General features: G+C 36.4%; 1 protein-coding gene across 2 annotated transcripts in view; it reads right to left on the bottom strand.

Moving 5' to 3' along the window:
- Positions 1-14,928, bottom strand: part of msk (importin-7 msk) — a 93,454-nt gene that overhangs the window by 43,373 nt on the left and 35,153 nt on the right. For both annotated transcript variants that reach the window (XM_081727779.1, XM_081727778.1), the window contains exons 9-14: positions 13,767-13,930; positions 13,489-13,608; positions 10,350-10,538; positions 7,119-7,256; positions 5,085-5,271; positions 2,787-2,878 (exon numbers count right to left, since the gene is read on the bottom strand). In XM_081727779.1, coding sequence (XP_081583905.1) covers positions 2,787-2,878; positions 5,085-5,271; positions 7,119-7,256; positions 10,350-10,538; positions 13,489-13,608; positions 13,767-13,930 — 890 coding nt within the window. The remainder of the gene's footprint in view (positions 1-2,786; positions 2,879-5,084; positions 5,272-7,118; positions 7,257-10,349; positions 10,539-13,488; positions 13,609-13,766; positions 13,931-14,928) is intronic.

Consider the following 14,928-nt stretch of genomic DNA (forward strand, 5'->3'; position numbering starts at 1 on the left):
TTCATTTTGAATTTTCATTTAAAATGTTTACAAAGGATGCTCAAAAAATTTTGGACAATGGTCCAACGGTCTGTCACAAGACCAGCGATCACAGCCACATCAATTCAATGCAAATTCCTTCCTGTGTATAGGGATGACATTGGACCGCAGTAGTATCCAGCGAGGAGTACAAACGTTCCAGTGTTGATTTCAGTCTGCTGGTCTAACCATGGTCCAGGAAACCATCAATTGCACTGATCAACGTTAACAAAGACAACACTGATTAGGAATGGCATATACGTAGCCACAATGGGTCATCTGTGCATTATATTATTTGTCATAGGCAAACCTGCGACGTGCTCTACAGAGACCAAAGCTTGGAAATTTGGAAATAAAACTAATAAAACTGCCCCACGATAATGTGTGGCTCCACTCTGCCAAAATTTTATATATATATACACAGAGAGAGAGAGAGAGAGAGAGAGAGAGAGAGAGAGAGAGAGCAGAAAATCAGAAGTATGAGATGAAAAGTGGTCCCCCAACTCCCCTAGTCCGGACCTGGCACCATCCGATTTCTTTGTGTTTGGTCGTTTGAAGGCTCACTTCGTAGTAGACAATCTACTAGTGACTAAAAACTAATTGTGTATGTGAAACAGTGATGTACTAATAAGGATCGGGTGGGATCGGATAAATGTGTCAGCGGATGGAGAATATACTGAGTGACGCATATGTACACAAAGGATAAAAGCGCACACACGCATTTCATAGTCCTATTCTACTATTAAGCAGTGTTCGTAGGTTTCATCATGAAAATTTCCTTCAACTGACTCAAAATTTTCCAGTTTATCAAATTTTCCTTAGTTTATCGAGTCCAATTCCTATTATAGAAGTTATGTGTTAAGATTAATTCAGCTATATTAAAGGAAGTGCCAGCTACATTTCTTTTATTCAAAATATATACAGTGCGCGCGGGAAGTATTGATGCGACACAAATGAAAGCTAGAACCACAAATAAAACTACGCCGAACACAACACAAACTGAAAGTTAGTATTTTGTTGACCTCCATTCCTCTTGCATGCTTTCAGGCGTTCTGGAAGACTCAAGGCGAGATTTTGGCGTGTAACAAGTAGTAAATTGTCCCAAACCTCCCTGATGGCAGCTTCCAGCAGAGACAATGTAGAGATTTCCATACCCTGTAAACGTCTCATGATATACCATAGGTTTTCTATGGGGATTAAGTCTGGACTGCCCTGGGCAATCTTCAAAAAAAATGAGTCACAAGCATCTTTAAGCCAAGATACCACACTTTTAGCTGGATGACAAGGAGCTCCATCTCGCATAAAAAAAGGACGCTTCATTTTTTTTCAAAAGGACGATTCCAATGCATCATTTAATACCTCAAAATAGACAAACTGATTCATAGTGTGGTTTCTAGATTGAATAACTAACTCCCCTACAAAACCATAACTAAAGGAACCACAGACCATGATACCGGTAGGGTTTTCACAGATGGACAAGTGCACTGAGTAAAGGTGTGATCAGCACTATGAGGACGGTACATTCGCTGGCAACCAGTGCCACCAACAAAAAACGTGGCTTCATCCACAACACTTTTTTTTACTCATTAACAGTCCAGGTACCATATTTATTACAAAAAGCCAGCCTTTTCTTACGATGATTCTCTGCAAGAAGGGGTTTTCGGAAAGCTCTGTAACTTTGTCGCCCTAAGTTGTCATGAATTTTCTACTACACTGTCCAAAGGGACACGTTCCCAAGCAATGCAGGATTGTTTTCTATTAATTTTCTAGCTGATAAAGATTTTTGCTTCTTCAGCTGCCTTTTCATGATCTTTAGCGTCCTTTGAGACACTTTCCTAGGTCTATCAAACTTTGGTCTTGGGCGGGGCATTTTGACTTCTTTGTCCTTGAAGTGTTTCACCAAGCGTTGTACTGTTCATATATATATATATATATATATATATATATATATATATATATATATATATATATATATATATATGGTGACTGGTAATTCGTTAATGCATTCCTTGCAAGGAGATATTCTACAAGCACTTTGGAACATTTTCACCTATATGAACCGGGGGTCGCAAATCAATAGTTTCTGAGTAACTGACGCATGTGTAATTTCTTTGAAATTGGACTTCTAACGAGAGATGCGGAAAAAGTTTTACCTTGACCCACTTCCATATACCATAGTGTGATGAAATTTTGTGTGCGTAATTCTGCGTACTTATGTAGGTCATGTGGTAATGTACAACTCGTAGCTCTGCTCCGTCGCTGTTTTATAGGTCCGAACGTAAAGCAAAGTGTAGTGGTCCATAAATCCATTACTGCACCTCAGAAAGCAGTGTGGTAATATCTCATAAGTACTTACCCCTAGGAAACGTCTGCACAGTTGGGAAGAGGTGGAATGAAGATATGTGCGATTATGCTACTTTTCACACATACACAAACTGCTGCTAATGTATTGGTTTATTTCTAAAGAACAAAGGTAAATTTAAGCAATTATGTTGGCCAATCAGTTACCGCGAGAATTTCCCTGGATTTTCACGTTAACAAAAAATTCCCTTTTTCCTTTTTTGTTAAATTTACCTACGAAATTTCCCTAAATAAGGGAAATTTCCCTCGAACTACGAACACTGCTATTAAGAAAGTTATTGGCCCATTGTACAAAACATTTTGAGCGCCCTTTGAATATTATATTAGTCCCTTTGTATCTGAACACACAAAGTTCATAGTCTCACAACCTTAATAATAATAAATATAAACCATACTATTGCACTTACTTCGTACATGTCTCCTAGTACTGTCCACATTTCAGGTGATATTTTTTTGCACGTAAGATTATAGACCAACGATAGCGCTTCTTCGTAGAACTCTGGAACACCCAAGAATGAAATATCTATGAGGTAACACTTACTATAATATCAAGAATACAAATTAAAGCATTATGAATTCAAGTTTTCCTTTTTATTAACTATTTTGCATAACCATTTCGCAGTTTAGGTAGCATAATCACTTTTATTAACATACGTTCTTACAATATGTAAGCTGTGATCACATCTATACAGAATCTAGAATATTTTAACATATATTTCATAACGTAAACAGCAAAACTAGCGAAACTTGTTCGGAAAAGTTGTAATAAATAACAATAATTAATTTAAAATTGATTCTAGTAATAGTCATGAAGTGTGTATATTGTATCCGTGAATTTCATCAATTTGTTGCAACGAAAATGTTATTGAATTCAGTAATATCCTAATGACAACTTAAATAATACTGAAGATTTAATGCACTTTCTTCAAAAAAACCAACTAAATTTAATGAAACTTAATAATGCCTGATGGATGAAGACGTTTCCACTGAATCATTAATCGCCATCATTAACCTCAACAATCAAAAGGAAATCGGCCAGGATTTATATTTGAACCATTCCTGCATTCACGTAGTAGAAAACCTTCCGAAGCCTCTGAATAAGTGACTACGGGATCTGAACTTGGAACCTTTCGAAGCGAATATATTAACTACTAGGATTGAACAAAGGTAAAGGGAAGAAATTGTTGTAGAAGTTACGTACGTTCCGGTAAGATGGAATTATTGATGATGATTGGTGGTAGTAGTAGTATCATGTTTATTTGACTATCAGATTCACGGATGTACTTGATCCTTCTTTCCCCCTCCTCCAACCCTTTAGGATACCCATTGCAATGGAAGTGTAATGATAAAAAACCGTGAGGTATTCTATTTTGGGCATAAATTTTGAACCCTTACCCTCTTAGAATACGCCCTTTAATCGAAGTGATATGATTAAAAAGAAAGAAAAAAAAAAAACGAGGTAGAAACCATGTTCTAAAAAGAATTTCTTAGAGGTCAACTGTTCTCTCGATCCCGAAAACTACGGATTCGACACCAATCTTAGTCATTGTGGACATTTTATTTTTCACTCCTAGGGCTCATGGGTGTTGAGTATGGGCTTAAATATCAAGCGTGTCGCTATTCCTTTCAGAGCTCCCGAAAACTATGTATCTCACAATAATATCGATCGTTTTCGACTATTTTGACCATTTTTGTATTGTCGGTGAAGAGGCAGTGGTGTAACTCGAAAACGTGATTGTAAGTTACGACCAACATCTCTCCTTGTTTAATCTGCTTTATAAACCATAAAAATGTCATAACTGAATTTCTCATATTAGGCGAGATATGAACCGTTAATACAGTGGTGTATCTTGAAGTAACGTTAAACGTTAAATGAGTGAGTCAAATCGCTCTCCTGTAAAATTAACATGAAGATCGCCACTATTCCCCTTCATCTCTTCCTACCTCATTTCGAGGGGCGATAGCGATATCCTCACTGGGGGAGGGGGCTGAACTTGGACTTAAACGGCACCCAGCCTCTCACTACTTATCTCAGCGACTCCGAAAACTATGGATTCCACACTATTATTTGTAATTTTCTTATGTCACCCCGACCCCTAAGGGTAATAGTAGTGTTTTACCCCGACGTTGTATTTTCCAGTTTAAAAGTCACATGTGAATCAAGTTTGGTTGAAATTGCATCAAGCGTACTTATATTTTTTTGTATATATTTAGTTTTGAACCCCTTCTACATCCTTTAAGATACAAGCTACGGGAAAATTAATGTGGTAGAAAGGTAAGCGACGACACTGTCCATTTATGCACTAAAAATAACCGAAATCAGTGCAGCCATACAGAAGGAACTCGGGGCTAAAAATTTTTATTACTTAAAGAGATTACTGTAATAGAGACTTCTAAAAAGAAGAGATTTGAACGTTTAATCTGTACTGTGGATTAAATAACTGGTCATTCATGGGAATTGTGTTTCTGTCCATAAATGGAATTACAGTAAAGGTAAATCTTCATTGCAAAATCTTATGATGCAGCCAATTTTTACACTTTTTCATCTAACATGGATATAATACACTTGAAAGAAGATGAATGTTAAACTTAGTCCTTTTACATAATGCTAATTACAAGCGAAGTGTATGACTAAAAAAAAAAATGCTACTGAAATGTACATTTCTTAAAATAATATTCTCCTTGTATACTTATTTTGAACGTACCCATAACACTTTTGGAGAAAATATGACCAACAACATTTAATACGGTAGGCTGTAATTGTGCCATAATTTCAGGTTGATCGTCCATCACAGCCAAAAGTGTTTCGATCGTATTGAGCAAACCCATCGATGTTATAGCCTTTTCATCCGAGCCTTCATCTGTTTCTAGCACTTGGCGGAACGTCGTTGCCTGCAAATACAATTCAGTTTTAGAGAGAATCCACTTTATAATTGATTTTTGCTAGTCAGAGCCGAAAAGTCATTTTTTTTATAAAGCAAGGCAGAACTGCTTTCTACAGAAAAAGTAGAATTGCCAATAGATTTTGGATGCAAGGGTGTCTGTTTCACCATTTACCATCATTAGAACAGAGTTCAGATCTATTAAAAATGTATTTATAATTTCCATTGTGTTGACAAGGACACAAAGAAACATCTAAAATAACAATGACTGCAACTTAATGTATTACAAGCCCCATGTCTAATATTCAATGTTATTTGCTATACCAATAATAAGCATAGTGTCCATATACATTAACAATTTATTTAGCTATTCCTTATGCCCCCTATTGAACACAGCTTAATGTAATTTTTCTATGATTTCTTAATGACTTCGTCCTGATGGAAAACGGAGTTGTATCCGATATATATTTTCCGGTAATTTAATCCTTTTATGTGGAAAACACTACAGGTAAGATTCTATCTTATCCTGTTTGAATTCAGTGTTATATTTTCATCGTCAAGCTATTTAACACAGCTGAGAATTCTGAACTCTCCTTCAAACAATGGGAATCCTAATAGTCTTACGTTCACGCCCTTACAGGCCAACTTATTCATGGGATGCTTTCAAAAACAAATGCTCCGCTCAGCAAAACTTCAATCTTTTCTCTGGTTTTGATTCATTAACATATTCCTAATATGGACGCACAATCAATCAACATTGAAACAGTTAATTTAATTTATTCCTTTAGTACCTGAATGAGAGCATGGTCAGATTCATATGTTCTTCTTCAAACTTAGACGCCTTCCTTGATATGGAGGTTACACTTGAGAATGGATGTTATAAATCTGACATACCCATCGTGCAAGGTGGTCCATAATTATGTATATGATTTTTCAAAGACTGAGTTAAAGAAATTAGCAACAACATTAACAACACATTCTCATGTTTTTCCTTACAAGAATTTCAATTTCTGTTCTCCATGCTATGGTGCTCCAATGCACCATCCAAATCGATACATGCCTAGAGACGAAGAGCACGTTGTCACAAGCAGCTTGACAGACACGTACTGGTATCCTGTGGAACTCTTGTGTGATAGCCTTCCGTAGTTCGGCCAAATTGCGTATGTGATGTTCATGCACTCTGTGCTTTAAAACATCCCGTAAGAAAAGTCAGGTGGTGGGAAATCAAGAGATCGAGCTGGCCACTCCACAGACCCAAGTCGACCAATCCCTTGGTTCGGTAATATTTCGTTCAGCCCCACTATCCTGTCTGACATACACTAACGGTTCTAAGTCCAGTGACCGTTATCCCCACTCTCAAGTTACACAGTGTTGCCATTCCAAAACTTTCTGTCCATAACTGAAAATACTAGTCAATCATACACACAATTATGGGCCACCCTGTATTTGACAATAGTAGTATGAAATACTTCCATTTCACAAGCTCCTACTCTTACCAGATCGAACGTTTCCCACTCTATGACCTGGTCATTAGGGGAGCACATACCTATTCCACCATATTATTCGTCAAAACCACTTAAACATCCTGTCTCTCGTCTTTCTTCTTTGAACTGGATACACACACAACTTTATCAGCAAATATGGTGGAAAAGACAAATGCCACTGAATTCTCTACACTGTGGATGAATACACTACAAACTTCGTCCTTATTATTTTCTAATCAAGGAAAATTTTGCATCGTTTCCATATCTTACAAAATAATTACTACCGTTTATTCCATATCTTACAAAATAATTACTACCGTTTATACATATCACACATTGAACAAACTAAACGAATAGATATGTTAATACTTACCAAATGATCACATATTTCTACAGCAATCGGAAGAAGCTGTTCCCTATAAGTGCATACGATTCTTTGCATAACATTGGATAAATCATCATTCTCTGTTTCCCTAATTATCTTAAGCAGCTCTAAAGTAATAAGTTTTATCTGCAAAAATACAAAAATTATACTTGGAATATTCACTGTTATCATTCTGTTTAAATATTTCTGACAAGTTAGAAGTGTACTAACAAAATAAATAGTACAATGAAGTATTAACTACCTAGAAGAAGTGAGGAACTAGTATCAGTGAGCAAACCGAAAAATTAGTAGACCCACACTCAAAATTTAAATTCCTTGTAGTAAAACTGATTTTGTCAGTAATTTCTAAATAAAGCTACAAACAGAATACTGCTTTGATGATTTTAACGTCCCTTTTAGCAGCGAGGATATATGAGAAAAAAATAATGCTTTGTGTATTTTATACTCACTAAGTTATTAAGTTCTGAACTGATACTAGTACATCAATTTGAAAGAAAATATAAACATGCCATGAAGTAAAAACCACAACTTTAAAAAACCCGAAAACCCATTATTGTTCACTTTTGTACATAAAGAACAGAAGGTTGATCCGTTTGTGTGTGTCCGATTTTAAAACCTTCAATCCTTGTTCAAAGTATCGACAGAGGCTTCTGTATCGCGCCACGCTCACGCGTGTGTGATGTGTGCCATCATGACACCCGAAGTGAACCGGTTTTGGGAAGACTATCGTAGCACTTTTACACGCCTGGTTTTCCGTGACATTCTAAAACAGTGAAGGATAAATGGGTGTGCACTGGGGTCAACGACCATCAAGAACCTGATGAATCGACATGAACACTACGATGTTCTAGCACTTCGTTCACCCAGTAAGGGCAGTTGAAAGCGACAGTGTACTGCAGTGACTATCTATAGCTCGGAAGTTGCACCAAATGGGCCTGCAGGAAAATCCTCCTACATAACGTGTGATGGCAAGACGATTGCACGTGACACATTCAATTGTAAACAGTAACCTATATGGCAAACTGCAGGCGCCTCTACGATCATCACCTATTCGGGAAAAAGTGGAAGTTTGTTGCCACATTCGATGAAGCATGGATTTCTCTCTCCAAATGTGGCAAAATTTGAGCTGTAACGTATACCGCACGAGACCCAAAAACCGGTCCTGGCCTCATACGTCAGTGGAAAGCAAGCTTCTCGAAAGGATTCCTGTTGACGCGGGACACTGTTATGCAAGCAAGTTATCGATTCAGCAGGTGCCTAAAAACTGCAAAATCAACTCCGCGTTTTATCAGCAGCATATCCTCATACTAATTTATACAAAAGATCTAACACGTTTGTATGGAAACACAATAAATCAAGTCTATGTGAATATGGATAAGGCCTCATCACATACATCCCATTCTACACGCTGATTTCTACAACCGATGGCGGAAGACACCAACATCCAGGCTATTTCCTTCTACGACATACCAGTGAAGTTACTTGATGCCAGTACCATGGATTTTTATGGGTTTGGCCTATTGAAAAGAGCACTTGCATCTCGTCGTGTCACTACTGTGCGTGTCCTCTGGAAAGTTCGCCAGGAGGAGTGACTCAATATTTCTGTTCCTATACTTCAACGAAGTCTCCTATAATGGAAGTTACGGTGCAGGGTTATTGCCAAGACACATGATGCTCACACTGAGGGCAACAGATGGTGGTACCGTGCTTTTTTCCTAAGGTAGGTGAAACGTCAAAATCGGACACACATTGATGGATCAACCTTCTTTAAATAACGACATTTTTGTGTAAAAAAGTAAACTGAATACGAACTATAAATGGAACTTTCTCCGATCACTGAAGTTGCACTGTTTATACTCTTATGTACTTGAAATCATGAATTGGGAGTACAACGAATTTTGTTTCAAAACAATACTCACCACTGTATATTTTAATACAAATTGTTAAATTCCTTAAAAGCTTTCGACATTGATAGTATTCATTAGACAAGCGTTAAGCAAATGGGAGGAGAATTTGAAGATTATAAATAAGGTAATGTAAAGTATACTAGTCCTAAAATGTCGGTCAGCAAGATAAGGACATCACGAAACTTATTTCTTACGATAAGTACTACTCCAGCTTAAATAATTTTAAATGTTAGTTTGGTGTTGTTCACACTTGTTATGAGTCATGACCATATGGAACTATAGAAATTTACTACTAGTTGATAACGTATGTCAGTGTTCAAATGAGAATAAATACCCATTATTTATGCTGTGTTATGTCTGTCAAAAAAACTTATGCCAATTATAGTTATAAACTGTGCTCTTTGATACATTATTTAAAACTCAAAATCTTACCTTTTACCCCATCTTTCGTGTTCAATACATCATCCTACATTATACTTCAGTTCCCGCTGGAACCATTGTCAAGTGTTGATGTGACGCACTCAGAATCGAATTATGATTACATTGGTATGTTCTTCCGAAACCTATTGCACATGGAATTTTGAAACATGAAGAATGATTAACTTGACATTTTCAGTGGTTTGAGTATACAAGGAGAAAATAATACTTATTCTACAACTTGGCAAGCCCTAAAAGAGGTTTAATCAACAAATAGCGAATACACGTAAGAGATTTGTTTGCGTAAAATCAGAAGTGATTGACAGAATTGACAGTGTACTACTGAATACTCTGTTTCGATTTTTCTACTTACGGTTTTGGAGGGGCATACTAATGTAATCATAGATAGATTCCGGCTTACATTACACTAGCGCTTGACGATGGATCTATCGAGAATTAGTTTTAATGCAGGATGATGTATTAAGCACAAATGGAAGTTGGGGGCACAAAGCAAGATTTTGACTTATCAATATTTATTAGTCACCCTGGTTCAAATCGATTTCTGAAAAAGTAATATTTTGATTTACTTAAATACAATTATGTGAAACAATATGGTATCTATGAAAATGTCGCACAGATAGTTTTAAATTGCTTCTTCAAGAAAGTTAGCTTTAAATTGCTAGCAACGGTAATAACCTAACTGATTATTATAGCTATATCATCAATAATAATACATCAATGAACAAATTTTTCATTTACAACCACCAAGTCCAGTTCAAACTAGGGATTTCCACTAAAAATGAAAGAAGTTTGTACCTGAGGTAAAATAATAATAATAATAATAATAATAATAATAATAATAATAATAATAATAATAAAATAAAATCTACTTTACCTGTGGCTCTACATATTTTTGAGCTTTCTCTTGACTAGTGATGAGCATCTGAAGCGCAATGGCTGCCTCCACTTTCACGGGAAGATCTTGATCGTTAAGCAACGCATTTGTTGTCAGTCTTATAGCTTCTGCAAGAACAGCTTCCTGCTTGAATTTTATTGCACTAAAGTAATGAAGTACCCAACAGGCCTACAGGGAAAAAAAAAACTCATATTATTATTCACATAAAGTACAAAAAATCCTTAATCTGCTTAATCTTTAGCAAGTATTTTGCATAAATACTGAAATAAAATTCTTTAAGACTTATCTTAGCCTTAATTGTTTAACATTAAGTTGGTGCGAATGGAATCTCCGCTTTGATGTCTAATGCAAATTTATCTTGGAAACACCTCGTAGGGATAAACTAAGGTTACGCCTGTAACGTCAAGAACTCAGTATGCGGGGGTATTCAGTCAGGAGGCAGTGTGTTGTTAAACAAGGTCGTATAAACATGAACCAACGAGAACACAATTAAGTGATCTTTCTTTAGAAATCTAAACCGGGACATTCTGCACAGCAAGTTGCAAAACACATTAACACTGTACTTGGGAAAGGAATGATGAATGCACGCACCATTCGCCATTGGTTTATCATATCTCCTTCCGGTGATACAGTACTGCAAAATGGGCCCCATAGGCACCAAGCAATATCCTCGGATGAATACACCGTGGAAGTAAACCCTTGAAAAAGTAATGAGATAGGCATATGTACCACTGCCTTTCCGCGGCTCCGTGCAATCAGTAAGGTGAAAGAGTGGCTCGCGAATGACTCTTAGGCTGACAAAGATCGCCGTCCGGATGTATGCAGTTCTCAGTATAAAGAATACCAGGAAAAGTTTCCTGCATTGGACTGTCACTTCAGACGAAAGACAATCGTCAATGGTCAGAAAAGTGGTTGGGTCGTGGCAAAAGTTCACGACAGATTCCTAATTCCTCTCTCCACCCACAGATCTATGTTGGGAGTCATCTCATCATGCCTTTCTCAGGATGATTTAGATTTCTGGGCTTTCGGCATCTACGGCCATGTTAGCCTGTCACGTTAGAGGAATGACGTCCCTCGACGAGCACACTATCCGGGGAAATGGAAGGAAGGAAGCAGCCTGGGACTATGTTAGGTAACTGCTGTGAATGAGGAAAACTTCATTCAGGATGGCTGGCCTGAAAAAGCTTTTAACACTTTCGACCGAGTGCCCCCACCCGGAACTGAACCCGGAACCGCTCACACCGACGGGGAGAGCGTTAGCGACTACGCTACGCGAGGCCAACTTTCTCAGGCGGAGCGAAACCAACAACGCAAATTATTGTGCTCAACTCCATGGAAAGGAACCCAAACTTGACCGCAAGCTTTAAGCAATGATCAACAGATTCTTCATGTTGCATTCCCACGTCCGTCAAAGGACGGTACAAGTCTCTCAAGAGTTACAGAATAAACCCTTCCCCCATGTTCACCTGATATATCTCTCCAACTGAGTAGCACTTCTTCCGGCATCTGAACTACTTGGGAGGGAAGACTTTCCATGATGATCAGGCGGTAACGTGCGATTGAATACTTCATCGCATCGCAGACTTCAGACTTTTCCTCCCGGAATCCAATACTTGGCTGAGCGATGACAAGTGTAGTTACAGACAACAAATAGTTTGACTAACCAGGTATTGTTTTTTTTTTTTTTTTTTGGAGGAGGGGGCTTTTGGAATTAAAGCCCCTGAAGCAAGCATTTCATTCGCATCCATAGTAATTTTTTTCTTTTTAAACGCAAGCCAATCATTAATGACCATCAAACAAAACCCACATTTTTCTTCTTTCTTTTTCTTGTAAGGTTAACTATTCCGTGTATTACAATTTTTAATGGCAAAATATGCATACAGGGGAACTATTATACATTCCACATATTTTTTAAGATGTTCGTAATTCACTAAATAAGGTTTTCGATATACCAGTTATGTTTTATTTTATGCGAACTAACACTTCAATCGCATCTGATTGCCTTTATCATCACAGTTGTACGAATTTAGAGAAATGTTCTATAATAGTTTTTGGTATAATTTTGTTACATTGTTATTTTATTTTTCAACATGAAACAATATGTAATGTAGAACTGAAAGTTGTAACAATATTTGATTGTTACATAATCAGAAATAAAATTATAACAATGTAACAAAATTATCCCCAAAACTATTATTCAACATTCTATATATTAGTACTATTATGTTAAAAGTAGTCAGACGCCTTTAAAGTGTTAGTTTGAAAAACACAGATGGAATAGCATATCTTTGTTATTGAATTACATGAAACTGTTTGCAAATTAGCTTCCGTTTTTATTTAATATACTTTTCCTAGTTTATTTACTTTCTAGGTCTAATTTTCCTAGTAATTTCATCAAGCTGCTGTATGAGCGTGAGTAGTAAGCAAAATATCCCCAACTTTGATACTAAGTTGAAGTAAGCATATACTGAAGCTCACATCCAACAGATACTTCTGATACATCACTAAATGACCACGATAAAATTATTTAACGCCCATACTAATAACCTACGTATAATGAAAATACATTTCTATCATAATGAGTATTAGAAAAATTAGTTTACAAAACTAAATAATTCATTTGGAATATTCTTCATTTCATCTTCCAATAATTTTGCAAATACGAGTACGACAAATTCCGACGAATTGACCAAATTTCTGATCGTTGTTTGGAGTTCCTATTGGTTTTCAGCTAGGGTAAAACAGCCGATACCATTTATTAGGATTTTAATTTGATTTGAGTCTAGCGTTCCTTTTAGCAGCGAAGCTATATGAAATATGGACCTACAGCTTAACGTAGGATCCAAACCACATGAGCTCCAGCCAGGAATGGATCGTGTCTCTTCTACATCAAAGGCGAGTATTGTATACACATAGCCACAAAGGAACTCCACCATTTATTATGAAATTAGCATTCACAACAACTTTCAATTTTTGGCATAATAATGTTTACAATTATGAAGTTAGAAATAATGTCTGCAATAGCCTAAAATAGATAAATTTGTAATACTTGCTAATCCTATAGTTTGCAACAATTTTTTTTTTCTCTAATAGTACAGAGAGAGAGAATAATACTTACCCTTGCTCTCATATGGCCTCGTGGACTATTAAATTCTGGAAAAACGTATTGACATAACAACTTGTCCATTTGTTCTTTGTACAATTCTTTTTTCAACAGAATATCTGCTAAAGTACCAACCTGAAAAATGTAAAAAAGAAAAACATCTCAAAAACTGCTAGTGAAAAAGTACACTCTATCAATATTTCGAAGTAATTCTATAATGAAAGTAAATTCCTATATAATCAGATTTATACGTAATTTAATATGTCAATGAAAAAGCGTGTATTTCTACCTACCATGTGTAAGGCACCATCCTTTTGACGTGGATCAGCATTGGGAGAAGTCAACACCTGCATTACAAAACCCATCGTCTTTTGTAACATGTCTTTTCTCTTCTTGCACGCTGAATGAAGAAGGGTTTGAGCAGCTGTTACTGGTGACACGAAGTCTTCAAATATGTCTACAATATTAGAGAAAAACATTGTCTATTATACACATATATGGCAAGGAAGTCTTGAATTTGGGAGAATACATGGAAATAAAATTTAAAACACGAAACATCAAGAATTGGCTGAAAATTTGTTCACAAAAAATTCGTTTAGAGGATTTGATAACAGGGATAATACGAACTCCTCCATGACTATATGGTATAGTATACTAGCTTTAGGTTCAGTAGTCCCAGTTCTGGATTTCACGTTACGCACTAGGTCCAAGTTTCATATAGCCTCGGTGCTAAACGGTCTAATTTAACTGAAGACTGTATCATATTTGTCCTCTACGTTACACACAAACAGTGAAAGTTCTATCTAAATATCCTTAATACAGACAGTCCTCGACTTACATAAATTGTTCCAAGGCTCTTTGCCAAAGTTGAGATTTACGTCGTCAAATTTTTACCGTAATCCAAATTTTGTCGCGAACAAGTATGAACAAATATGAAAAAAATAATCTAAAAATACAAGAGAACTTTAATTATACCACAATGGAAAAGTCCAATTGCATAATATGATTTAAAATAGGATAAAGAAGCTTGTATTCTTACAACGTAAGTAAAAATAATTTCACTCACAGATAACTAATTTCTGGAAACACTTCGCACTTCCTAGGTTCTCCCCTAAGTCTCATCATGGAGGTTAAAAAACAGGAGAAACAATTGTTTTTATAGATCTAATTTGATTTAAACTACTCGCAGAGCAAAACAATACGTTTATTGTAAAAACCATTAACGTGTAATACTCTATCCAACTATCCACTTTGGTGATGTCTGATGAAGCCAAAGTGGATAGTTGGCGAAAATATTACACGTTAATAATTTTTACAATAAGCATATTTTGCTCAGCAAGTAGTTTGAATCAAATTTAAGGAGAAAATATAATAAAAACACCTGGAAAGCAAAAGGAACAGACTCACCAGAGTCGAGTAGTGAGAAAAACACTTTGTTCAAGCAGCTGGTCACTC

This window comes from Thermobia domestica, chromosome 10, assembly GCF_964235325.1.
Source record: "Thermobia domestica chromosome 10, izTheDome1.hap1.1, whole genome shotgun sequence".
NCBI lineage: Eukaryota > Metazoa > Arthropoda > Insecta > Zygentoma > Lepismatidae > Thermobia > Thermobia domestica.